The following is a 24,209-nucleotide window of genomic DNA, read 5'->3' as shown; positions in this document are numbered from 1 at the left end:
TTGCTACAAGAATGCAGCTAAAATTTGGACATGGTTATTTTAAATCATATTTAACAAAGATTAGAAATGATTTATGTGATTTATGTTCAAATTGTCAGTTATATGAAAACCCAGAGCATCTTCTTTTACTTTGTACAAAGCATACAGAGTTAAAATTGAGATTGAAAGAGAAGTTTGAATTGACATAGTTAAATCTAAAACTTTTATTCAATACAAAAACTGGAAATAAATTCTTGATTGAATATTTGAAAGAATCAAATATTGCTATAAGATTTCAATTGAATAGTTTAATCTGATAATGAATTCAATTTTTGTTTTTCTTTTTTCATTTGTTTCTATGTATTTGCTTTAATTTTTGTTCTTGTTTTTATTTTTATTTTGTTACTTTTGCTTTGAAATTTATTTCACTTTGATTATTTTTGATTTTGACTTGTTTTAAAAAGTTTGATTTGTGAATGCTTTCTTTTCTTTTAATAGCTGCCGTTTTTTATACTTTTTATTTCATTTGTTTTGAATTCAATATATTGATTTGTTGTCATTCTTTTGACATTCTTTCTTAAATTGAATAGTTTGAATAGTTGTTTGATTCTGGGCTGGAATTCTGCTATTGCATGTATTAAATTGACTTTGTATATTAGCTTATTCTTAAGTTGAAAAATCCTGGAGTATTTTAGGTAGATGTCATAGTCACTGACTACATACATCTATAATGGAAAAATAATAATAATAAGTACACAATTGCAATCACTGTGGCTCAGTAACAGCATAGCATGAATGATGAAAAGAAATGTTGAAACCCCTGCCTATTTTTAAATGAATTTGATATGATATAGCAATTGACTTTGCAGTTTCTTTATTCAAAAGTGGAGGTTCTATAAACATTCTAGTCATTGTTGATTGACTCAGCAAGAATGTAATACTGCAGCTATGTGACAAGATAGATATTGAAGTAATTGCAGATGCTTTTATTCAGAAATGTGAATGAACTGACATATCATATTTTAATTGTTCAACATATCAAACACCTTTTTGTTTGAAAATTCAATGTTGAAAGGAATTCCATGAAATGGTTTGATAGAGTAATTATGATGCGAATCCTTAATTAGAGCTTTTTTAAATACGCTAATACTGACTAATACCAAAATCACTTTAACCGGTCAATATATTATATGCCGTATAATATACACTAATTGAAACCACGCTAATTGGGGCAAAACCTAACCATGAGGAGATAACCGTGCCATGCTTACTCACTCTCTCTAGCGAGTGCGCCACAGCGTACGGAAAACCACGGTGTACAGAAAATATTATCAATATCGTCATTTTTCATCTTCATATAATCATCATTAATTATAACCATGTCTAAATCTTCTAATTACTGAGAAGCAGTTGTAAAGAGCTGTTGATATGTACAAAAACAATTCAAAATTAAAAATCACATCTCTGTCACAAAAATTCAAAGTCTCATATGCCATCTTGTATGGAAGGATCAACAGAAAGAAATCAAGAACTATGAAGGTTCCACTGAATAGAGCATTGAATGACAGTCAGAAGAAGGCAATTAAGATATGAATTCATCAGTTGAATATTAATTTTTACCCACTCATCATTGAGCATATCAAAGCCACTGTGGACTGCATGTTGAGACAGCATCATACAGATCCAGAGATCACACCTCTTACAGTAAACAAAGTGTGAGCATATCAATTCATCAAACATCTGTCAGATTATGAATGAATCAAGTAAAAGCTTATGAATTCAAAATAGATATTTGTGAGAATATAAGCTTCATTATCAACTGATTTGATTGATATGAAGCTGTCTTCAATCAATATCACTTTTTCCCTTGCAATATCTACAACTTTGATGAAATTGAATTTCAAGAAGAAGAAGAATGTGAACAGTGAGTTATAACTGTCTTTAAAAATATGAATTTCATCATACAGTCATCATACTCCTGCAGGTTAATAACAGTGGTGGAGTGTGTCAGTGCAGATGACACAATATTGAATTCATTGATTATAATGAAATTAAAGATTTATCTAGAGGATTAATATACACACTTCAACTTATCTGACAATTACATCATTACTGCATTCAAATCTGGCTTCATAAATGATGAGATTAGATTTGAATGGATCAAGCAATTCAATAAGATGATAAAAAAGTGTCAATGAGTAGTCATTGACTGTTACTAATAAACAATCATGATTCTCATCTCACAGAAGAATTCATTCAATACTGTGACTTTCATAAGATTATTGTATTCAGATTTCTATTTCATACAAGTTATATTCTACAACCTCTTGATGATGTACCTTTTCAGCAGTATAAGCATTATCATACAAAGGCAGTTAATGAGGCCGCCTGCTATGAATATGAGCAGTATGACGGCAGACAATTCCTTGCTAATCTGAAGAGTGTTCAACTGCAAGCATTCAAACCTGGCACTGTGAGAGCTGGCTTACCGACCGCGGAATGTATCCAGTTAATCATGATATAATTCTCAATTGATTGAGACCTCTTACCATTGATGATGCCCCAGATCTCAACATATATGATGATGATGATGATGTATGCAATTACTTTATCCCACTATCTGCAGATTGACTGTCAACTGCCTCTTCACAATTAATCTCTTCAGAGACAGTTGCAAAACTACATTATCAAATCAATGCAGCAGTCAAGATCTTACAAGATGTGAAGAATACTTTTACATCTGATTTGACAAAGCAGTTGAACAAAATCTTCAAGGGTAGCATGATCCAGATGGAATTGAACACACACTGTGAGGGTGAACTTGCAGATCATTATCAAGTAAATAGACATCAGATCATTAAATTCTCCCACAGGCAGATGCAAATAGACAGAATCCTCACTATTAAAAATGTCAATCACAAAATCACAATTCATAGAGCAGATGAGATGAAAAAGATATTCAATAAAAATCTTCAGTCAATTGAAATCAAACCTACAAAATCTACAGCCACTCAATCACAACAAGATAATTCTATAGAATCTCAATCTACAGTGGATTCTACACCTTCTAATGAGTATATAGATAATCTTTATGTTATAGATAGATGTGGTGGTGGTTATTAATTAATTTTCGAAGATCACTATATTCAAAATATTTTCCATACGCTGTGGTTTTCTGTACGCTGTGGCGCACTCACTAGAGAGAGTAAGCATGGCACGGTTACCTGGGTATATAGTGGAAATGAACATGACTCGACCTCGACGTATGATGCATAATGTGGCAAGGACAAACCAACCTAACAACTGCAAAATTATCAGTACCTGCCAATCTAACCCGGACCCAAAATCCCCAGAAGCATTGCAAACAATGTAACCACCAACCCCCATCCCTCATATACCCCAGTCATCAACTTCACGGCACCACCATGGACCCTATCCTGAACGTTCTCCTCAAAAAACTTTCTCCCTATAATGTTCCCCACTGGGAAATATTGACAAACAATGTACCATCCATACGCATCATCACTATCTCTCCTCTTTTTATAATCTCCACAATTGAACCTCGCACACCCTACAGTCCTGGTGGCCTTCCAGACCAGCTGTGAAAAATGGCCCGTCTCATGTGTGAAGTGGGGCTTATTGAAGTTGAAATGAGTTCGTTCATCGCCCCATCCCTGGACTGAAGCCGTGACGTTCGCATAGCCCATGGCGAGGTTTTCACCGCTAGTCTGTGTGGGTGTGTTTGTTAGCTGGATGTGGAAAAACTATTGTACTGTGCACACACACACACACACACACACACACACATATATATATATATATTTATAAATAATAAGATGAACATATCGATGCGCTGAAATTTCGAAACACGGGACGAGGTATGTGCGGTACTATAATTCATCCCGAAGAGATACGTACGGAGTGAGCCCAGTGACATTGACGTGCCCAACGCATCGAGCTGGATTCGAGAGTGCGGTTCCATGTGAGTGCTGTGGCGTTGTGCTCGCGCCTGTATCTGTTTGTGACAGTGAGGATAGTATTCTGAAATACTCTGTCGGAAGCATATGAGCGCGGGATAGCAGGTGACGTTTGATGTGGTGTAGGTAAGGCAGGGACCGTAACCGTAACCGTAAATATAACTAGGGAAGGGGCTGCGAAGGTGCCAGAAAAATATAGGAGAAAACAGAAGATGGTGAGGGGATGTGATGACTTTAGCATTTCCGGGGTTGGTGGAAAGGATTTAATGGTTATTGAATGGGGGCCTAATGGTTGCATAAATCGTATTGATGATAATCAGAAGACGAAACAAGTGCCTTAAAGCGTGCCAGAGCGATAAATATGGACAATAATAATATCATGCACAGATGGATATCCTTTTGTACGGCAGGCGACGGTTGAGCAAACTCGAGGGTATAGACTTGAATGCGAACAAGAACGTTATTTCTTTGCCCTGACCTTTCCGGCGGGTAGCAAGAAGGTTGAAAGGAGAATATATCACAAATAACAAAAGAAAATACAGATATACCTAAATATAACCATAAAAGCTTTTACATGTTGTGACTATAATTCAACGACAGAAATTAAAAAATAATGCTATCATGGCGTGTAGGAAAACCGATCCTACTTGCAGTAAGTGACAGAAAGCAAAACATACTTGTGACTGGCGGGAATGTCATGATCCAAGAAAATTTGGAGGAGACATGATGCAAAACATCTTTGTAGACCGTGTGTATCAGGGCCGGGGTCATGGCTTTCTTTGACTGGCCTCTCGTGAGTGTTGTCGAAAACCCCTGGAAGTTGACGGCGCCTATAGAAACATCGACAGGTTTTTATTCGGATTATGTAATCAGTGGAGTGCTTGGGTTGGGAGATTTTGCTGGAGAGAGAGACGGAAAAGTGGAGGATCAAACATTGATTATGGACGGCGGCGCCACCATTAGCTGTATCCATTAACTAACCAGCCATAGCTGCACCCAGAAGCTGGGACGGCGTTTTACCTAAGTTGAACATCACGAAAGTCCAGGTATCAAAACCCACAGAGGTCCGTCGAGGAGAACATCCAATTCACATCACGAAGCATCCAATACCAAACATAGCCCCTTCTACACTTTTTTTAACCTGATACCAATCCGCGCGTCTGGTGGCAAATTCATATACCTCCTCAGCGCGAAAGATGCCCTGAAACCGGTCACCATCAGCGATGATAGTGGCCATCTCCTTGGAATCAGACGGGTCAATAAGGTAGACCTGTGAAAGTTCCCGGAGGGCAATAAAGTACTGGAGCAACTGATCGTTTTTCATAGTTTTGATGAGGTTGAAGTAATGGTTCATGTCGCTATTGCTCAAGAAAAATGTAGAGAGTAAGCTACCATAACCATGTTTGCAAATCCATATGAATATTCGGTTGGGATTTTCAACTTTACCTGATAAGTTTAATGGATCCCTCTACCGCAATACGCTGCATTTTTAGATGTTTGCACAGCGACGCAAAAAGCCGAAGGCCGATCTCCTGATTAAACACCTCAAGTGTACTCTTGTCTGTGCTCCCCACAAGCATGCGCGTATGCGACGAAATAACTTCCACAACCGCCTTCGCCGCCTCGCTTGGCCCAACATCACTCGTATTCCGACGGGTAGGGCCTGCCTCCGGGTTAAAATCAGTCGCAGGCTGCTTCGTCGCCAGTAGGTAATCAACTTCGTCCATAAGCACGTCTATCCCCTTGTTAAGACCCGCCGCAACCCGCTCATCCAGCATCTGCTCGAATTTTTTCTTCTCCTTCACTGCTGGATCAAGGAAGTCGCTCCGATCCGTCAGTTTCGCTGCAACAAGCTCCTGCTCGTAGAAGACGTCCATCATCTGGAGAATCAGATCGCCGACATTGACCAGTTCCAGGAAGGTGACTAATGGCTCCACGCCCTTGCCGTCATGCTTCTCCTCGTATCGAGGACGATATTGAGAAAGGTGGTCGACGGCTTTATCGAAACCTGCAATGACATGCCGATGGCCGAGGATGTGCAAAAGGGAGACGAAAATAGACTCGCATTGCAATTTCGCATCATTCCCGGATTTGCCTCCCAGTTTTAGGAACTGGGCAGCTCTTTCTAGACTAACTTTGGCAACGTGGACTAAATCGAGGGCTACTTCGATGCTGAACAAGGAGCGTATTCCCTCGAGTCTTGAGTTCAAGATTGCAGCTTTCGCAGCAAGTTCCGTTGTGGGAAGGTCATTTGACGGTGCCGAGGGCGTGGATGGAATTGACACGGGTGTTGCAAACTTGGGGTTTGGGATATATGTTGGATCATGCAGTTGTGCATCTTTCTCCGCGTTGTCCGCTTTTGAGTCATTGGACATCATAGAAGAGAAATTGGGTAGAATGTTTACAGGAGCCATAAGTACCTTTTTAAACGAAGTGAGAAAGTCTTTTTTATCAGCTTGTCGGTTGACATTGGACATGTAGAAGGATTCCGTGGATGCTGCTTGCTCCGAAAGTTGTCTATCCCATTCCGACACGACAACTTCACAATGCTTGCGGAAGTGATTGAGTTCGTCCGTGAGATACTGATCAAGGCAAGGCTCAAATATAGTTTTAACGATTCTATTCGCCGCCTCGACAAAGTCGTCGCCAGAATTTTGAACCGGTTTGCGCAATTCCTGGGTGAAATGCAATGTCTGCACAAACGTTCCTGAAACAGCCCTAAGGTACGACTCAACGTTCCGGGAGCGGAGGTCGGTAAAAAGGGCAGTAAAGTAAGGAGTCAATATATCCTTCTCGACCTTATCTAAAAATAGTGTTGAAACCTTTGTAGGCGTAGAAAAACACATATCTATAATAGCAAGTTCCTCGTTATACGCAACATTTAGGCGAGTGAGGAATGCCTGCGAATGGCCCAACTTCACAGCATTAGTGTCATTGTCGACACAATCTGACGGGCTTCCAAAATCGCGCTTCCGTGCAAAAAGGTGATTGTGTTCAAAGAAATAATCCATAGCGGCACCGCCACCATTCAGCGTGGTCAGTACACGTGCATATTTTCGCATTTGGCCATCGATATCTCCCTGTTCGTAACCACTTTCAAATTCCCGCAGTGCAGCCATTTCAAAAAGAGATACAGCACGAGAGACTTTATCTTGTCTCGCCTCCCCGCTAATGGCAGTATCGCATTTCGCGAAGGCATGCAGTGAAGACAGCATCTGAGCTTGGTCTTCAGGCGTATCGTACACCCGGAAAACCATACTATCCATCGAGCCTCCCGTTTTGTCAATATCGTTATAGAAGGGATAAAGCACTGCATGGATCTTTCCGTATTCCTCTCTCGCCTTCCCACGTATAGATCGAACACGGGACAAAACGGATAAAGCGGCCGACCCCTTCGGGTCGATAAATTTATTTGATCCCGGTTCCGTAATGTGCTCAACACTACTAAAGGCGCTCGGTCTGGTTTTCGTCGTATTGGTAATTACAATCCCTCCCGCCGTGTCCTCTTTAAGAGGTGTACTAGACAGTGGAGCCTGGACGTGTACAGTCGGCACAGCCATAGAGAGCTGACCATGGAGATACGGATTCGACTGCTCTGCCAACTTCCTTGCCTCCAATTCATCCCAACAGCCAATCCGCTTCAGTCTTTGTACCCATCTTGAATCTTCGTACACCATCTCTCGCATTAACCTTGAAGCTCTGGCAACTCTGATAAGGTCGGTGGGTGAAAGGTAATCTAGGATGGAGGCTAATATTTCTAAAGCCGGCAATTGTCAGCAAAGCAGCTTTCCACGCCCATGCATGGCGTATGTATGAACAAAAGAGTAAACTACTACTCTCCATACTCACCAACAGGGAGGGCTGGTTTAGAAATCTCCAGCTGCGCCATTTTCAGCGAGGCAAGGATATCCTTCCGCGGCGGCCTCCCACCAGAGACCTGAGCCTTTGCAAAACCCGACATCACGGCTCCAAGAGTAGTCTGGGGTTCTGTGTCAGTAAAAAGGGCGGAAATCAATTGGGCTCGCGATCAATGTAGCGAGGTAAACGGGGGAATCATTCCCAGCTGCTGCACCCGGATCGCTGACAGTGTTGCATGGGGACGTTAGGAGCTACGTAATATCAGATCATTTATCAGATCTTTGCGGATCTGCATGGCTGGAAATGGAGCGGCGGGGACCCCATATTAAATAAAATATCCACGCGGGAGGGATTGCCCCTTGGATTCGAGATATGTGAGGGTGTCTTCGGCAAATTGGTTGGAATAGCGAAATCATGCATGAAAGTGCAGTCCGGAGGTATGGAAAATAACAAGTCCTTGTAAATACACGCTAGAAATGTTAAATAATGGAAATCTCAATACCACCTGGGCGGAGGTCGAAGAAACAAATCCAGTCCTCGCAGTAGAAGTTATGGGGCCTTAGTGCCTAACTTGATGGTCAAGGGTTAGGTCTCAAGCCTCTAAACACACAATGCCAGTTGGCATATAACATGCTTATACATTTCTGGCCTGTGAAAGGACTTTTCTTCCACACCCTTTGTAACCGAGACTGCCTGGGCGAACTCGAGATCATCTCACACCAAACCACCAGTTCTTTTCTTTTCTTTTCTCCTTTATTATTGAATGCTTGGGGAATTGCAGAGTACATCTACGCATGATGTTTTTAAAGTAGTGTACATGAAAAACATTGGTGCTCTCCTGTGCCATTAATACACATCTCCATGTGTTGTTTGGTCAACAGCGATTTTCCTTATTTCCCTTTTATCTCACTACCTTGGTTATGGTTATCCCTGCCATTCTATCAGTTTATCTACCGTATATGATGTCTGAAACCCGGAGTGTCCTGTGATGGTTGAGCGCATCAATGCGTGGCCGTGTTGGAGTCCGAATTCTCTCTTGCTGTGCTGGGAACAACATCTCGCCTCTAATAAGCAAGCCCCTTTATTTACCCCTTGACCTCCTTTCCTCGTTCTATCAACCTCCTAGCAAATGCACCGTCAACACAATAGCCAGAGAGATTCATTTGCCACATCTGTTGCATTTCTTAACGTTTTCCTTATCGTAGTCCGTCTACCTTTCCATCTATATTACATTCACAATGGGATTCCCACCCAGAGGGACGGGGACCATTTCCAAGCCTATCCTCCACGTCGAAGCACGTATCAGGAATGAGGGAAACATCATTGTCCGGACAGACATCGTGGGTGCTTAGTTTGATCCATCGATTACACACCACTCCGTCATTTCTACTCTTTTTATAATGATATCTAAACATGAACAAAATATCCTTACGCAAATAGGTCCGTGATGAAGTCACAAAGTGGCTCCTGGAAACTTTCGCTGTCCTAAGCTTGGGACAGGAGATAACCTCCTTCTGTGAGATAGTAGAGCAAACTTGTGAAAATCATTATAATTAATCCAACTGAATTGCCACAGGAATTAAGACTGACCAAAAACCAAACAAAAAATAAACAGCGGACCTAACGGATACTTACTGCCAATATCTTGACGTGATAAAGGTGATGGAATGCGCAGGGCCCCAGCAGGAGAGCGGTGCATACCGACTTGAGGACGTCGAACTGGACGTGCAAGCATACCAGCTGCATGGATCTGAGAGCATAAACGACTCGCCGCAGCCGACGTATGCTGATGTCAATGGGAAAAGAGATGAGGAAGGTCCGCAGGCACGGATTATCAGCCTACCAAGCAAAGAGTTGGATGGGTTGTGGGAATCGTATGTTATCAGTTTTTGTTGCCATGGGGTCCCATTAATTTCACAGGTGTTGGTTGTATTGACAATGAATCACTGCGTTGAAATAGACTTCTGTTTGATGAGCTGATACCGTCGACATTGCTTCGAGCGGTGAACAGGATGCGTATGTCATCGTTATTATTCTTAAAGAAGAAAAGGAAAGAACAGGTCTCAGGATCAATGGTGTCTGTGGCGTGGCTAATAGGAATAGTTATGTTTTCCCGGAGGAAACTCAACACCTGGACGATCAATTGGAACAGGCTCATTCTCCTCTATGGTCCACCAGGGACTGGAAAGACGAGTCTTTGGTGCGTATAGTTCTATTCATAATATACCCTAATTTCTCATTATTAAAAGATACTAACTTAAACTTCAGCCGTGGATTAGCACAAAAACTGTCAATCCGCCTGGGCAAACAATTCCCCCAGAGCAAGATGGTAGAAATCAATGCGCACTCGCTAGGGAGTAAATTTTTCAGCGAAAGCGGCAAGCTAGTTGCACGAATGTTCGATAACATTGAGAATATTCTTGAAGAGGAACCGGATACTTTTGTATGTGTGTTCATCGACGAGGCGGAGACATTGATTGCCAAACGGGAACAGAGCGTGCACGGAAACGAGCCTTTTGATGCGATGCGTGCCGTGAACGCACTTTTGACGGCGCTGGATCGGCTCAGACACAGGCAGAATGTGGTGGTACTCTGCACTAGTAACCTTATCACGGCGCTGGTGTGGGACCTTTTCTTATGATAAAACTAGAGAATACATCCTCTCTTTAGTGTTTTCCCTGCTGATACAAAAAGAACAGGATTCCGCATTCCTCGACCGGGTGGACATTAAACAGTTCATGCCCAACCCGTCCAGTAGAGTGATCTACGAAATATTCCGAAGCTGTCTGGAGAACCTCAATCACTGCGGTTTGATACACGGCGCGACCTTCGATGTGGTCCGCGTCGACCAGGACAATCCAAACACACCGTTGAAATACGTCTCATGCCCGGCAGAAACACTTGATCTCCCCAGCCACACGGAGATGGTTCTCTGGTACAAGCTGTTTCCTGAATCCGTACCTAGACGATTGGCAGACGTAGCTGAAGCGAGCGTGGTAAATGATACTAGCTATCTCCCCCGGAAGTCATATAAACTATTAACAAGCATTATTAGGGATTGAGTGGCCGTAGTCTGCGCAGGCTTCCGGCCCTATCGTTGGTGCTACACTCAGACTATTCCAAGTGTACTATTGAGCAGGCCGTGAGAGCTTTGGCGCTGGGAGTGGAAGAGGAGAAGCGGGCCGGAGTAGAGGCAGCATCAGGAGCAAGCGGACGATGTGCTGCCAGCATGCCAGTGAGCTAGAGCGCGCATGTATATTATATTTCCATATCCAGTTGCCCAGGTAGCTAGGACGAAGGGAAGCAGAACACTACAAAGCAGAGATAGATATGGTATTGTAATCATCATACACCTTCATCTTCGCGGTTTTCGCCGAGATCACATGACAAAATAATATTATCCGCCAATCATATGACTTCTGTTGTCACCGGCGCCAAGCCCGTTGCCGCGCTAACCCGATACAGCCAAAGCTACTTGTATGTCCAAACCTCAAAACTTCCACTCCGGAAATCACATATCGGTCTCAACGACAAACGTACCCTCTCTTCTCCCCGCATCAGCACCCCCTCCGGCCCTTCCCACTGGCGGGAATTCCATCCTCTGAATTGAAGAAAAATGTTCGCCAGATCTGTCGCGCGCAATGTGCCTACGAAGGCCATCTTCGCTCGACAGACGTTCCGCCAGACAACCGCAACAACGGTAGTGCCCATCCACCCGCACAATCAAACATAATCTCCAGGTCCAATTGGACTTCCCAGATCGCCGTCATTCTATCAATGGCATTCTTACGTTGTTGATTATATTGTTGACACCCCATCTTCTCTAGCGAGCCTCCTCCACATCTTCTGGGTCCCGCGCTGAATCACCGTTCTACCTGACCCTCTCCGCCTCGGCTGCCACTGTGACCGCTGTCGGCGCGGTGGCATGGTATTATCATCTCTATGGCCAAGAGGCTTGTGCTATGACGCCCGCTGAAGAAGGGTAAGATTTTTCTTGGAGGATTGTTGAACAGGAATTGACAATACATGTGAAATTGTTCGTCAAATATATTAACACTTGCTTTTCTCCAGGTTACATCCAGCTAAATACCCATGGGAACACACAAAATGGACAAAGACATTCGACCACCAAGCGTAAGTAGGCCATTGGCTCATATGCAGGCTACCAATTACCTCTCAGTTTAATTCTCCCACAAAACACAAATAAAAAACAAATGCACAACGAGATGTAGCTGATTCGTACAATCGATGATATATAGTCTCCGCCGTGGCTTCCAAGTCTACCGCGAAGTATGCATGGCTTGCCACTCTCTCACTCGTGTGCCATGGCGCGCATTCGTCGGCACCATCCATACCGTGGACGAGATGAAAGCCATGGCCGAGGAATACGAGTACGATACCGAACCCAATGACCAAGGCGAAATCGAGAAGCGGCCAGGCAAATTGTCCGACTATATTCCCCCGCCCTACAAGAATGACGAGGCTGCCCGCGCCGCAAACAACAGCGCTCTACCACCAGATTTGAGTTTGATAGTCAAGGCCCGCCATGGCGGCTGTGATTACATCTTCAACTTGCTAACTGGATATCCCGATGAGCCGCCTGCGGGTGCCACAGTACAGGAGGGATTGAACTTTAATCCCTACTTCCCCGGAACTGGTAAGAAATAACGATGCTGAATTCTCCGAGAGTGTAAATTTTTACTTAGGGAAATTGATATCAGGAATCGCAATGGCCCGCGTCCTCTTCGATGGCCTTGTCGAATACGAAGACGGCACACCCGCCACCACCTCGCAAATGGCCAAGGACGTAACGGAGTTCCTAAACTGGGCGGCAGAACCGGAGATGGATGAGCGAAAAAAGATGGGCCTCAAGACTCTTGCCATCACTGCTATGCTCACTGCCATCAGCATCTGGGTTAAGAGATATAAGTGGGCACCTATCAAATCGCGGAAGATCGTGTATAGTCCGCCCGTTGGGAGACCGCCCATTGGCAAGCGCTAGTTGTTTGGTTGGTTTTTCGTTCGTTTCTGAATTATGCTCGTTTTATTTTCTTTATTGTACTTTGTACTTTGTATAGAAGGTGTAAGGGGAGGTTGTCGATTGTGGACGGGGAGATAATGGATAGATGGAAAGTCATACTTGTACCAAAACACAGAACCAGATCAAAAAAGCCCTCAACCCCCTGCCTTTTTTGCAGATAAAAAATTATTTGGATGCTTCTAAAGATGGAAAGAAAAGGAACGAGGAGAGGAGGAGAGGACCACTACATTCCACACCCAAGTCACAAAAAAACCCCGCAGAAATATCACCGGAGCATATGCTTTTTCATTTTACCATTTCATATGCACTTTTTTCTCTACCATTTTTTCCATTTGCTGTATTGTAAAAGTACATACACACTCCCCTTATTTCCCTTCTCTTTCCTTCCCTTCTTTCACTCTCTCCTCGCACTCTCTTTCGCTCCATCCTCTATACCCATCCATTTCTAGAACGAGAATCTTGTTTCAATTAGTTCGTTTTCACCTATATTCTCGTCTCCCTTATCTTTAGCGATGATTATTGTATTAGCGTGGTTTTATCCATCTGTCTTCTGACTGGATTAGTAATCCCATTCGTCCACTCACCCGCCCACTGCCGCTCCAACATATAATCATCCTCATATTTTTCCATTTCCTAGTTTCCTTGGAAGAAGGCGTCGTCGATACCATTCCACTCCCCTTCTATTTTCTGTTCCCCGGCAATATAATGTCACAACGATAGGTAACAACGGCAGGGGTGAGGAAGCTCAAGCGTCGATGAAAACAATGGCTAGATGAAAATGGGTGGAAAGATAGAGATATACTGTATATATATATATATATGTATTAAAACTTTGGCCTGGGCGGACCCGTTTTCTTTTTCTTTTTCTTTTCTTTCTTGTTATTAAAGTTAAGCGCTAACTAAGTTGAGTTCAGGGACATCGCCAAAGTTTGTTTGCGATTGACTTTCACGGAGAGGGAGCGATGAACTTTGTATAATAGATAGATAGATGGCGCTTTTTCTTCTTCTTCTTCTTCTTCTTCTTCTTTTTTTTTTTAATTTCGGTCTGGGTACTAATGGGATGGATAGCTTTGTTTCTTCTCTTCTGTTACCTCGCTCTACCCGGATCTTCGAATGCTCTTTAGTTGATCTGACGACATGTACGACAATAAGAAAATGAATCCTGAAGCTCTAGGAAAAAATATCCAATTTTTAATAGAAGAAAACGCACGAGTACTCCTGTAATATTTCATTCAGCTATCAGAAACCACGGGGACGGGGACAAAATACTTAAAACGCCATATCTCAATTCATAATTCTACATTGATCAAGTTTAAAAACCAGGCAGAGGGCATCTGCCGAAATCTGCGGCCAAAGCTTGACAAATAAACAAGGGAAAGGAAAAAGAAACTGAAAAGGAAAACATAGAAGCATCATCCTTCATGCTTCAATCACCCTCTCCCCATCCCCAAAAATCCTTTTTGCAAAATGATCATACCACCCCCACAACCCCACAACCAAAAACTTCTGGGTCGCCACCACCCATCTAGGCGCTCTCCCATTTTTATCCGTAGTCAGCGACGAAAGCATCATTACAAGTATCACGGGCGGTGCCCACAGTGTCACCGTGGTATACCTGCCGATCTGCTGGCGGGTGGTGGTGACTCGGTACGTTGTTATGGAGGAGAGGTAGGCGCAATATTCGGCTGGGAGATCGTGCTCGCGTGCGCCAGTGACTAGGAGGTTTTTATAACGTGGGGATGGCTGGGCCGGGGCGTTGGCTGGGTGGACGCGGGTGTAGGGTTTGTTGTTTGGAGGTGGATTCGTTGCATGGGCATTTTCCTTCGCATTCCCAAGAGGACTTACGGTTGTGTTGTCCGGTTCTTTCTTGTGGGACGGATAGAGGAGGGTGTGCGCTTTAAACGGCTTTGCGTCTTGAAGCGGGTGGGTTGGGACAGGGTCCCGCGGGATCGTACGATTCGGGACCGGTAACAGTCCGTCACGAGTATCGATGTAAGAGGACCCCCCCCCTTCCGTGGCGATGATGCGCGCGTAGTCGGAAAGGGTGACTTCGTAGACAACACCGACGAGCGGTTTGTCCCATGTTTGGTCCGATCTATGGATCGGGGCTTGGTTGTCATCTCGGTATTTCGTTCCCGCCATGCAGGGTTCAACGTAGGGGAAGCCAGGAAGGTCAAATGTGAGGCTGAGGCCAGGGACGTAAACATTCAGTTGCGAGACAGGCAAAATACCGCGGGTTTTGCGGAATGATTGGGCACTCATATTCGAGCCGTAGGCTAAGTACAGAACCGTTTCTTCAGGTTTATGAGCTTCCACATCCGGTCCACTGGTTTTGGCCTCAGACGAGTGCTTCGCCTTTGGCCCGTGATCGTGAAGTAGGGTGTTGATATCCAACGCATGGTCGTGGGCGGCCGCTTGCAAACGCTCTTCTGATATCTTGGGGATTATGATGGACGGATCATAGGTCTTTCCTTTTCCCAGATTGAGCAATTTTGCCAATCGGTTCGTTGCCTTTGTAGAAGTCAGGTTATCAACAGTGTCAGGCTCAGGGAATGGCTGCTTCTGCAGCATGTCTTTATCAGTGGGTTTTCTCATGATGACGGGGTTTGGGGTTTTCTGGGGTCGAGAATGAGCTACTAATGCTGGATGGAACTTCTTCAAGCTCCTCAAGATCACTTCCTATGGGAAAGGTGGAGTAAGCTGATTTATAAGGCAACAACATCCATGACCGAACGTTCAGCCATTTAGCACTCTTCGCGCATCTAATAATAGTAATAACCCATTTTGTCCATGGTTACCCCAGCAAAGAGGTTTGATCTCTGGCCTCCCAGTAGTTAGCGCAAATCGGAGCGGATTTGATTCATCCGTTTAGGAGCCAAGGCTGGAGCGGAATCAGGGCAAACCCGAGATCAGAAAACAAATTCACGAAGGACTTATCCCAGATGTTCTCCACCCTACCCGATATAGATCATTCCTGAACATAAGTTGGAACCTTGTACACTTCCATCCTATCAGAGTTTCATGAATCAGCAAAAAGGTACGAGAGTTGAAAGTTTCAAAAGAAGCTATTCCAGACCGTTCCAAAATCTTGTAACGTTTGCTCTTCTGCCCTGCGGGGGATCAAGCAACAGCAGGTTGGCTGCTAAGGGAGATGAATAGGTGACCAGCAACCGTGAAACCATTTCCACCTCATGGTATTTTACCACCGTATGTACCCCGGAAAATTGATGAATCCGGCCCAAGTTATGGATGGCATTCTGCTGTTGTATTCTACAGACAATTAACTGCGTGGATGTTTGCGGATGTTTTTTGTACCCCTAAGAAAGCTACAACAGTAGCTTGTTTGAAATTTCTTCTTTCCATTGCCTGAGGGATGGTTGGATGTTGTTTGTTCGATTATATTGAGCGCTGTCGCTGTCGCTGTCGCTGTCGTTGTCGCTGTCGTTGTCGCTGTCGTTGTCGCTGTCGTTGTCGTTGTCGTTGCCGTTTGTTTTATCAGCAAATCACCAGCTTATTGCCATCTGCGTTGTTGTTGCGGCTCGAACTCCTGCCATTTCCTCGCCCAACGCTTTGCTTGATGGTTTCGCTTTTCAGTTTATTTGCTCCTTTCCCGCAATGCCTTTCCGCTAGCTATGTAGCATCATATTATTCCCTATACGATACATACACTGCTGCAATGCGGTTTGTTTAATATACCCTTTTGTATTTGTTGCTATCTCATCCCCTTTCAAGCATCTCTCGACATGGCCATCCCCAATAAGACGGCTGCTTCTGGAGGGGAATTCTCTCTGGACAGATTGGTAGCATACCTACAAGGAGCTATAAGTAAGCTCAGGGAAAACGACCTGCTGGTGTCAGTTCACTTAACTCTCAGGACTTTTGGTCGAGCGAAGCGTGAGGGTGACTAGCTCACTAACAATGTCTTTCCTATACAGTATTCCCATAGATATAATCAATGGCTTTCTAGGATCATTCGATCGTCTTGCCGAGGCTGGTTTTCCACAGTTGATTGAATTGTTCGATGGAGAAAATAGAGGAAAAAGCTCGAGGCTCGATCTCGTTTCTTTCCACTGCATGCTCCATATTCTCCTTCGAGGTCCTCCATGTCTTGCTCGAGACAGGGGGTTTTATCTTTTTCTGGTCTGCGTCTTCTTGATATCTACTGGATGTGCATTGAACTGTTCGCGTATCTAATATTTTGTGAAGAAATCTATGAGAGATCTCACAGATGCCATCCAAAGGTCTCCGCGTTATACTCTGGTTGTTGCTTCTCGTCAGCGCAAATCACTCATCGGACAAAAGGCCTTCAAACATTTGTTACACACTTTTGTCAGTGGTGACGTCGACGCGCCTCGAGAATGGGTAGGTCGTTGACGTTTTTCGTACTACTATTTCGTGAAATGCTAACGTGTGTGTGGCCAGAGTGGCCAACTCATTCTCGAGTTGGTTCGGAAATCTAAGGATAATGGGAGCCTGTTAGTGTTGGGCGGTGAGGAGAATATGTTAAGTTTCTCTCCTTAAGGGCAAACCAGCTCGTGCACACGATCAGCTAACGTGTTCTTAGCCGAAAACTTGGTGAGACTGTTCTGAGCGAACCGGAATACGTTCTACGATTGTTGGCTGCTGTAATTATCCAAGATATGGTTGCTTCACAGGTCAAACCCTGTATCTTTTGGCCTCCGGGCACACCGCAACCAGTCATGGACATGTTTTCATCAGGAACCCTGATCGATTCAAGCTGGATACAGAGGTTCAATCACTTTGCTTCTGGTCGGGATTCACAGCCAAGACCAGATATTCAAAATACGTGGGTGGATACGAAAGCTGTCAATTATATCCTTTCTGACCCTGCTATATAGGATGCATATCGTCCAATCTATCAATACTGGAACATGGAGTATTGGTTACAGAAACTGTTCGATTGGGATATTAGTTTCGCGTATCCTCACCATCATAATAACTGAAGACAATCGGTTCCGGTTTATGAAGATTCGTCTCGACCATATTGACAAGCTAGTACAGCACGCAGGAGCCGCAGTGCTTGATGTCTACCTCTACGACAACGGGGTTTATATGACAAATGGTTTGACGGAAAAGGCAGACAAGGTCTCAATGGTATTTGAAAATCAGATCCAAGGGATTGGGGTTCGCGATGTTCTTGAACAGCAATGTCAATCCGTCAAGGGAGCCATGGGCCAATTCATGGGTGCCGGCGGTGTCTCTAAGGTTGCCGACCGAAGAATCTCACCAGAATCTTTTTTGTGTACGACGGGGGTAGTAAGGGATTCAATCACTTTAGATCCCAATCTTGGTAAATCTACAGCACAGAACCGGAAGAAAAGGCCATCCTTTGCGGCCATCATGCTCTCCTTTGACGAGGAAGCCATACATGGTTCCAGTGTCCATTTCGATTTAAATGCGTCCCACTCCCAGAATGAAAGAGATCAGGAAAGCCCGCCTATGCGAGGGAAGCAGCTGCCAAACAATAATGTTGATTGTTTGGGCCTCGTAGATAGTTGGAGATCATACCCGTCCAAAGTTGACGAGATCCCAGAACCTGGATATCCTCCTGGGAGCAGTCCCTACGACCGGCAAGGAAATCCAAGCCCCCAAACAACCCCCAGCATCGTAAATCTACCCAATGGTCAAGATCAGTTTTTCAATGGAAACAGTGTTGTTGAGCCGCAGATTAGTCAGGAAGGGGGTGACACCCAGTCTGTGCTGCCAAGCCTTGCACGACAAGCACTTCGACTCCGGCTCGAACCTTACAACTCCAACTCATCAACAGATAGTGTTGGACAACACGATCAAGGTGTGGAAAGCGGCCTGGACTTGGGTGGCTTGGTGGCTGAGAAAACGTCCACTGTTGATGACCCCACCGTTGACCCTCAACGACCAGCCGACATCCTGGTCGATAAGAATCCCAACCCAGTTAATCCGATAACCATGGGCCAGCAGATCAATGTTCCCCAAAAGCACGTATCTGGAATTCATAATGAATTAGATGTTCCCAATCAAACTGCAGGCAACCCGAAACTCAAACGGCCTCATAACCGGATCAGCATATCCAAAGCTAATCCACTAACTGTTGACTGGGACCAGGATCTCCGGGTGGAGGACAATCTGCTTGGTCTACCAGCAAGTTCTTCTAAGAAGCTGAAAGGAACCCCCCCTCAGCCCCAGGGCCCTGCCAAACCCTCCAAATTAAAGAGCGCCTCATGTTCAACAAAAAAGAAGAATAAGAAACTGGCACAAACCCTCCCCCTGACACCACATGAAGCTCGAACGTCAGCTAAAAGTAAGACGAAGAAAACTGGCCGTCAAGTTACGAAAACCTTGACATCCGCTCGTCAGCGGCGAGCTGCGGCTGAGAAAGCAAATCGGAAGCTCGCATTAGCCAACGAATATGAAAATGCAACTTATGACTTCGATGATCCGATCGAATCAAGTCCACCAGAAGACTCGATATTGGTTGCCAACCGGGATAACTGGACCGGAAGCACAGACGTAGTTTCACCTGGGGTAACTCCTGAAGATGTTCAGGTGCAGCCCATGCATTCTATCGAGGGTGTCGTCGACCTTAAACCAAATCCTGTGATGCCAGAAACTTCCAATCCGGTTGAAATTGTTGGATCTGAGCAGACCACGAACAATAAGGAGACTGGTCACTCTGACTTCCTCATTGGACGGGTAACCGACCACAAGCTTGATTTGCAAGGAAGCAATGTTCCCAGAAGGGAAGCCAGCACCTCCGTTCAACCAAACGAAGAGGGAAATTCCAAAACCCTATCCGGTATTGACATTCCGCAATGGAAAACGGTTGGTGAGTGCGGGGAAAGCAATTGGGGAAAGAGACTTTCCAAAGCGCTAGCGAAAGCAGGGATGCTTTCGTCAAATTCTTTGATAGACAGCAAGAATGTTGATGGAGAAAGCAGCAACAATTTGATTGATGGCACGGGGTGTCAAGTGGGGAAAAATGTATCGGAAATTTCGAAAAACGTTTCTCAGTTCATCGCACGGCAGGCCGTTGAACATGACAAGCTGGGCCACTCAGGGGTCCAGGTCGTGGAAAATACAGAAGGGTCCATCAAACCAAATGACGGAACATACCAGAGTGTACGGGCAGGGAGTCAACCTGAGAAACATCCTACAAAGCCAAAAGTACAAAGTCAACTTACAGCTGTTGCTGAACTTGACAGTATCCCGAATCCTAATAGTAATGGTCGAAATAAAGTTGAAGGAAACAAGAGTGATGAACTCCTAACAATGGCAAGAGCGCTTAGAAAAGTTCAGGTTGTAGGTTTCGACTCAAAGGGGCCTAAAAATCAATGCGCCATATCCGACGGCGCATCGGGCAGAAATTCGACGAAATCTGATACCATTATAAATAACACTCACGAAAAAGAAGAAGTTTACCTTGGAAAAAAGTGTTCAGAAAATTGTGCAAACGATATAGTCGAAATCGACGACCTGGATGAGGTGTCCCTGATTCCAACGTCGGATTGTCGTAGATTGGTGGTCGACAATCAATACAGCAACGAAGGCTCCTATGTCGATTCTATCTCGATTTGTGAAGTTACTCACGTTGAATTTCGACCGCAAGGCCGGGATGTGCAACCAATCCCAACTCAAAGTCAAAGGGTAGATGAGAATGGCAGCCCCCAGCCCCTCCACAGAGATCTCCACGCAAACAGGCTCGCAAGTAGTAATATCCCACCTGGTGTTGAACTTCCAATAGAGATTTCGGGAACATCACAGCTATCAGAGGCTTCGGTTTCTCTGTCTGAAGAGGAAGTTAGGATTGCGCATCGTATGTCGCCATGTTCTGTTCCTGCCGGTACATACGTAGATCCCATCAGAGCTCAAGATCTCTCCGTGAGCAATGAGAGCTCCCTCAATTCCAAGTCTGAAACTTCGTCTCAACGAAGAGACAAACCGCCAAACAAAAAGGATCTAAAAACGAGAAGTATTTTTGCGATTCAAGATCAACCAAGTCCAAGGGCAAGTTCGTTTTGGAGAAGGAGTACTCCGAGCACATTCGCTAGACATCTCAGGGGGCAGCAAAAAACAAACCGGAAGAATAAATCACAGAAAAACAAAAAGACTCGCAGGCAAGTGCTAACAATAAAAAAGGCTTCGCGGAAATCGAATGCCATGCCTTTTGCAGAATCAAGTAGTGAACTCGACCATGATATCAATAGTTTGGGGGATGAAGTATACGACACGCGTAGCAGCAACTGGGACTCAGTCGAGATTTCCTCTGGGTCAAACTCAAACCTGTCGGATACTCTAGTGGAAGAGTGTAAGGATGTGGAATCCGAGTGGCAGAATGCGCTGCGAGCCACCCAAAAGACCAGCCTCGACATTCTGCTAGAAATCAGCGGTGTAAGTACGAAAATGAAATTGAAACCGTGCTGCCTTCATTGAACCTGCTAACCCAGTTGTCTCAAAGCGTCTCATTCGACACCTGGTGGATGAAGAGCAAGCCATCATCAAGGTCGTCGACACCTATAGAAAAGAAGGGGCCACATTGATACAGCAACTGGAGCAGAGATACGGCGAGCAGCTTGTGGAATGTGAGAATCGGCTGCAACCAATCAAGGAAGAGCTTATTGGGCGTTACGATACGATGATGACTCGTCTCAACGGTGATAGACAAAGCCTTTTGAAGCAACCGCCAATGAGGGATCTTTCCGCAGCTGTCCACAAACGGAAAAGAGTGCTTGTGCAAATCGATGCCGTGATGAAAGCATACGAGACTGACGCATAAAGCTCCCAACTCAGAACTATGCTCTGGAGGAGCGAGTTGTCAATTTTGCGACCACTCTTTGACTTCAGCTGGTCTTGGCATAAATTGTCGTTTCCGCGTCTGACTGCGGGACGCCATGGGATCCTAGGAGGGCGAGAAATGTTTCAATGGCAGAGGAGGGACGGGGGATTTCTCTTTATCGCTTCTGGGGGATAAGGTCTTGTTTGCGGATGCATATTTAACTCGAGTCAAACCTGCTATGGCTGTGTTGAGTTAATGAGGCAAATCCCTGTGGTGATTATTGTTACGGATAAAATGGAGGCGTGGGGGATCAGGATCAACTAATGGGGGATAAAAAGGGATCATGTCATGGCCATGTTGCTGGTTGTTAAAAGGCAGAACTAGTATTGTTCTATATATATTTTCTCTATATTTTATTCCGAAGCGATCAAATGACGTTTTAACTACCTTTCTGGATCTCAATTGTTGAACTTAAAATTGTGGGCTTGAAATCTAAATTGGAAAAAAAAAAAAAAAAAATCCCCGAAGGTCATCGCTCGGTGAGATTACTATCAACCCCAGGTCCAAAGCGCTTGAACGATCAAGACGACGAAATATCTAATGAAGCAATGAGCCGAGGCCGTCTTCTCGACAATATCTCTCTTCACTTTATATCCTATGGTCAACATTTGCAGTTGACCTCCCTGTCCAACCACTAACTAAATTTGTCAAATAATCCTCCGTCTTCGTCGCTGTCAACTGCCCCGCCATGGCTACCCAGGTGAGTTCATGAGCTGCGCCCGGCCGCAAATGACCCAACTAACCCGGAATAGTGGTATATCGAGAATAAAAATGTCGGAAACACAGAACTTGCGGAAGACTGGCGAAGTATGTTCCATTCATTAACACTTTGTTGCTTCAACATCTCGAAGCACCGTGCCGCTCCCCGCCATTCTCCGTCTCAGCCCAACTCAGTTAACGAACACACCACACAACAGTTCGGGGTTACAACCCTCTTACCCCGCCGAACCTGCTACAACATGAGATCCCTCAGACGCCCGCATCCAAGCAGACGGTCATAAGCTCGCGCAAGGAGGCCGCCGCTGTCGTCAATGGCGGAGACCCGCTCAACAGACTCCTAGTAATCATCGGGCCATGCTCCATCCACGACCCAGACGCAGCCATGGATTACTGCGACCGCCTGCTCCAGCAGAAGGAGAAACACAAGGATGAGCTACTCATCGTCATGCGCTCCTATCTCGAGAAACCGCGCACCACCGTCGGCTGGAAGGGCCTCATCAACGACCCAGACATTGACAACTCCTTCCAAATCAACAAGGGCCTGCGCGTCTCGCGCCAGCTCTTCGTCGACCTGACGGATAAGGGCATGCCAATCGCCAGCGAAATGCTCGACACCATTTCCCCGCAGTTCCTCGCTGACCTCCTCTCCGTCGGCGCCATCGGCGCACGCACCACGGAGTCTCAGCTCCACCGTGAGCTCGCAAGTGGCCTGTCCTTCCCTGTCGGCTTCAAGAATGGCACGGACGGCTCTCTAGATGTCGCCGTCGACGCCATCGGCGCCGTCAAGCACCCTCACCATTTCCTCTCCGTGACGAAGCCCGGCGTCGTGGCGATTGTGGGCACGGATGGCAATGAGGACTGCTTCGCGATCCTGCGGGGTGGGAAGAAGGGAACCAACTACGACGCCGCGAGCATTGCGGAGGCTAAGGCGAAGTTGGCTGAGAAAAACCTGAACCTGCGGTTGATGGTTGACTGCAGCCATGGCAACTCGCTGAAGGATCACCGTAACCAGCCTAAGGTAGCCGCTGTGTTGGCGGAGCAGATTGCAGCTGGGGAACAAGCGATTATGGGGGTTATGATTGAGAGTAACATTAACGAAGGTGTGTGATTTTATCGAAGTCTTGTCCCTTCTACGTCTTATTTTATTTTTATTTTTATTTATTTATTTTTTTTTTTCGCAGCGCTGGTTTTGAACACATGATCTAACCTCGCTTTTCCTTTGATCTCTGTAGGAAACCAAAAAGTCAGTCCGCAGGGGAAAGCAGGTCTCAAATACGGAGTCAGCATCACAGATGCTTGCATTGGCTGGGAGGATACGGAGAGCGTATTACAAACCCTCGCGGACGCGGTGCGACAACGACGGGAGCACGCACAAGTTGTGTCATAAAAAAAAGAAAGGGAAAAAAAAGACGAAAATATGAGTGGTTTTAAGACATTTTGCTTATATTCTCCTTCGATGATGGGACCCTTTTTATTCCCCTGAGTTTTTTCTCCATCTGTTTCGAATTTGTCTGCTTGTTTATGCTTTTCTTCCTTCTCTCCTCTTGGTCGATCAAAACCAAAGGGGCTAAGGAATAATAATAAAAAGGAAGATATACACATGTGTGGCTGTTTAGAACTTCGGAACGACAAAATATTGAATTCATCACAAATGCGTTACATTATACATTACTTGAACGGGTCTGTTTTCTCTCAGAAGAGTCCCAGCCACTGTGAATAGAAGAACCGGACATAAGAACAGGATTGCTTAAACAAAATTTGCTACCTATATCTCTTTAGAAGGGCGAAATGACGATGCGGGTTT

At 45.0% G+C, this 24,209-nt stretch overlaps 6 protein-coding genes across 6 annotated transcripts; 4 read left to right on the top strand and 2 right to left on the bottom strand.

Moving 5' to 3' along the window:
- Nucleotides 1-5,043: 5,043 nt before the first annotated feature.
- On the bottom strand, nt 5,044-7,917 carry HCAG_03275 (conserved hypothetical protein; the record flags this gene model as incomplete). Its single annotated transcript, XM_001541128.1, has 3 exons — nt 5,044-5,344; nt 5,403-7,713; nt 7,806-7,917. The coding sequence occupies 3 exons, from the start codon at nt 7,915-7,917 to the stop codon at nt 5,044-5,046; spliced, it is 2,724 nt and encodes a 907-aa protein (XP_001541178.1).
- A 1,135-nt stretch (nt 7,918-9,052) lies between these two features.
- On the top strand, nt 9,053-11,058 carry HCAG_03274 (predicted protein; the record flags this gene model as incomplete). Its single annotated transcript, XM_001541127.1, has 7 exons — nt 9,053-9,154; nt 9,255-9,330; nt 9,430-9,688; nt 9,775-9,830; nt 10,094-10,434; nt 10,514-10,810; nt 10,870-11,058. 7 exons carry the CDS (start codon nt 9,053-9,055, stop codon nt 11,056-11,058), a joined length of 1,320 nt encoding a protein of 439 aa, XP_001541177.1.
- A 372-nt stretch (nt 11,059-11,430) lies between these two features.
- On the top strand, nt 11,431-12,816 carry HCAG_03273 (cytochrome c1; the record flags this gene model as incomplete). Its single annotated transcript, XM_001541126.1, has 5 exons — nt 11,431-11,514; nt 11,642-11,796; nt 11,886-11,948; nt 12,074-12,471; nt 12,536-12,816. The coding sequence occupies 5 exons, from the start codon at nt 11,431-11,433 to the stop codon at nt 12,814-12,816; spliced, it is 981 nt and encodes a 326-aa protein (XP_001541176.1).
- Nucleotides 12,817-14,274: 1,458 nt separating this feature from the next.
- Nucleotides 14,275-15,599, bottom strand: HCAG_03272 (predicted protein; the record flags this gene model as incomplete). Its single annotated transcript, XM_001541125.1, has 2 exons — nt 14,275-15,534; nt 15,585-15,599. The coding sequence occupies 2 exons, from the start codon at nt 15,597-15,599 to the stop codon at nt 14,275-14,277; spliced, it is 1,275 nt and encodes a 424-aa protein (XP_001541175.1).
- Nucleotides 15,600-16,598: 999 nt separating this feature from the next.
- Nucleotides 16,599-21,625, top strand: HCAG_03271 (predicted protein; the record flags this gene model as incomplete). The annotated part of the gene is made up of 8 exons (XM_001541124.1): nt 16,599-16,680; nt 17,084-17,217; nt 17,278-17,330; nt 17,420-17,662; nt 17,715-19,678; nt 19,823-20,730; nt 20,989-21,240; nt 21,308-21,625. 8 exons carry the CDS (start codon nt 16,599-16,601, stop codon nt 21,623-21,625), a joined length of 3,954 nt encoding a protein of 1,317 aa, XP_001541174.1.
- Nucleotides 21,626-22,373: 748 nt separating this feature from the next.
- On the top strand, nt 22,374-23,792 carry HCAG_03270 (phospho-2-dehydro-3-deoxyheptonate aldolase; the record flags this gene model as incomplete). Its single annotated transcript, XM_001541123.1, has 4 exons — nt 22,374-22,385; nt 22,438-22,492; nt 22,603-23,505; nt 23,638-23,792. The coding sequence occupies 4 exons, from the start codon at nt 22,374-22,376 to the stop codon at nt 23,790-23,792; spliced, it is 1,125 nt and encodes a 374-aa protein (XP_001541173.1).
- Nucleotides 23,793-24,209: the final 417 nt, after the last annotated feature.

The sequence above is a fragment of the Histoplasma capsulatum genome, genomic scaffold (genome assembly GCF_000149585.1).
Source record: "Histoplasma capsulatum NAm1 scaffold_3 genomic scaffold, whole genome shotgun sequence".
NCBI lineage: Eukaryota > Fungi > Ascomycota > Eurotiomycetes > Onygenales > Ajellomycetaceae > Histoplasma > Histoplasma mississippiense.
This window is presented reverse-complemented; position numbering and strand designations above follow the sequence as displayed.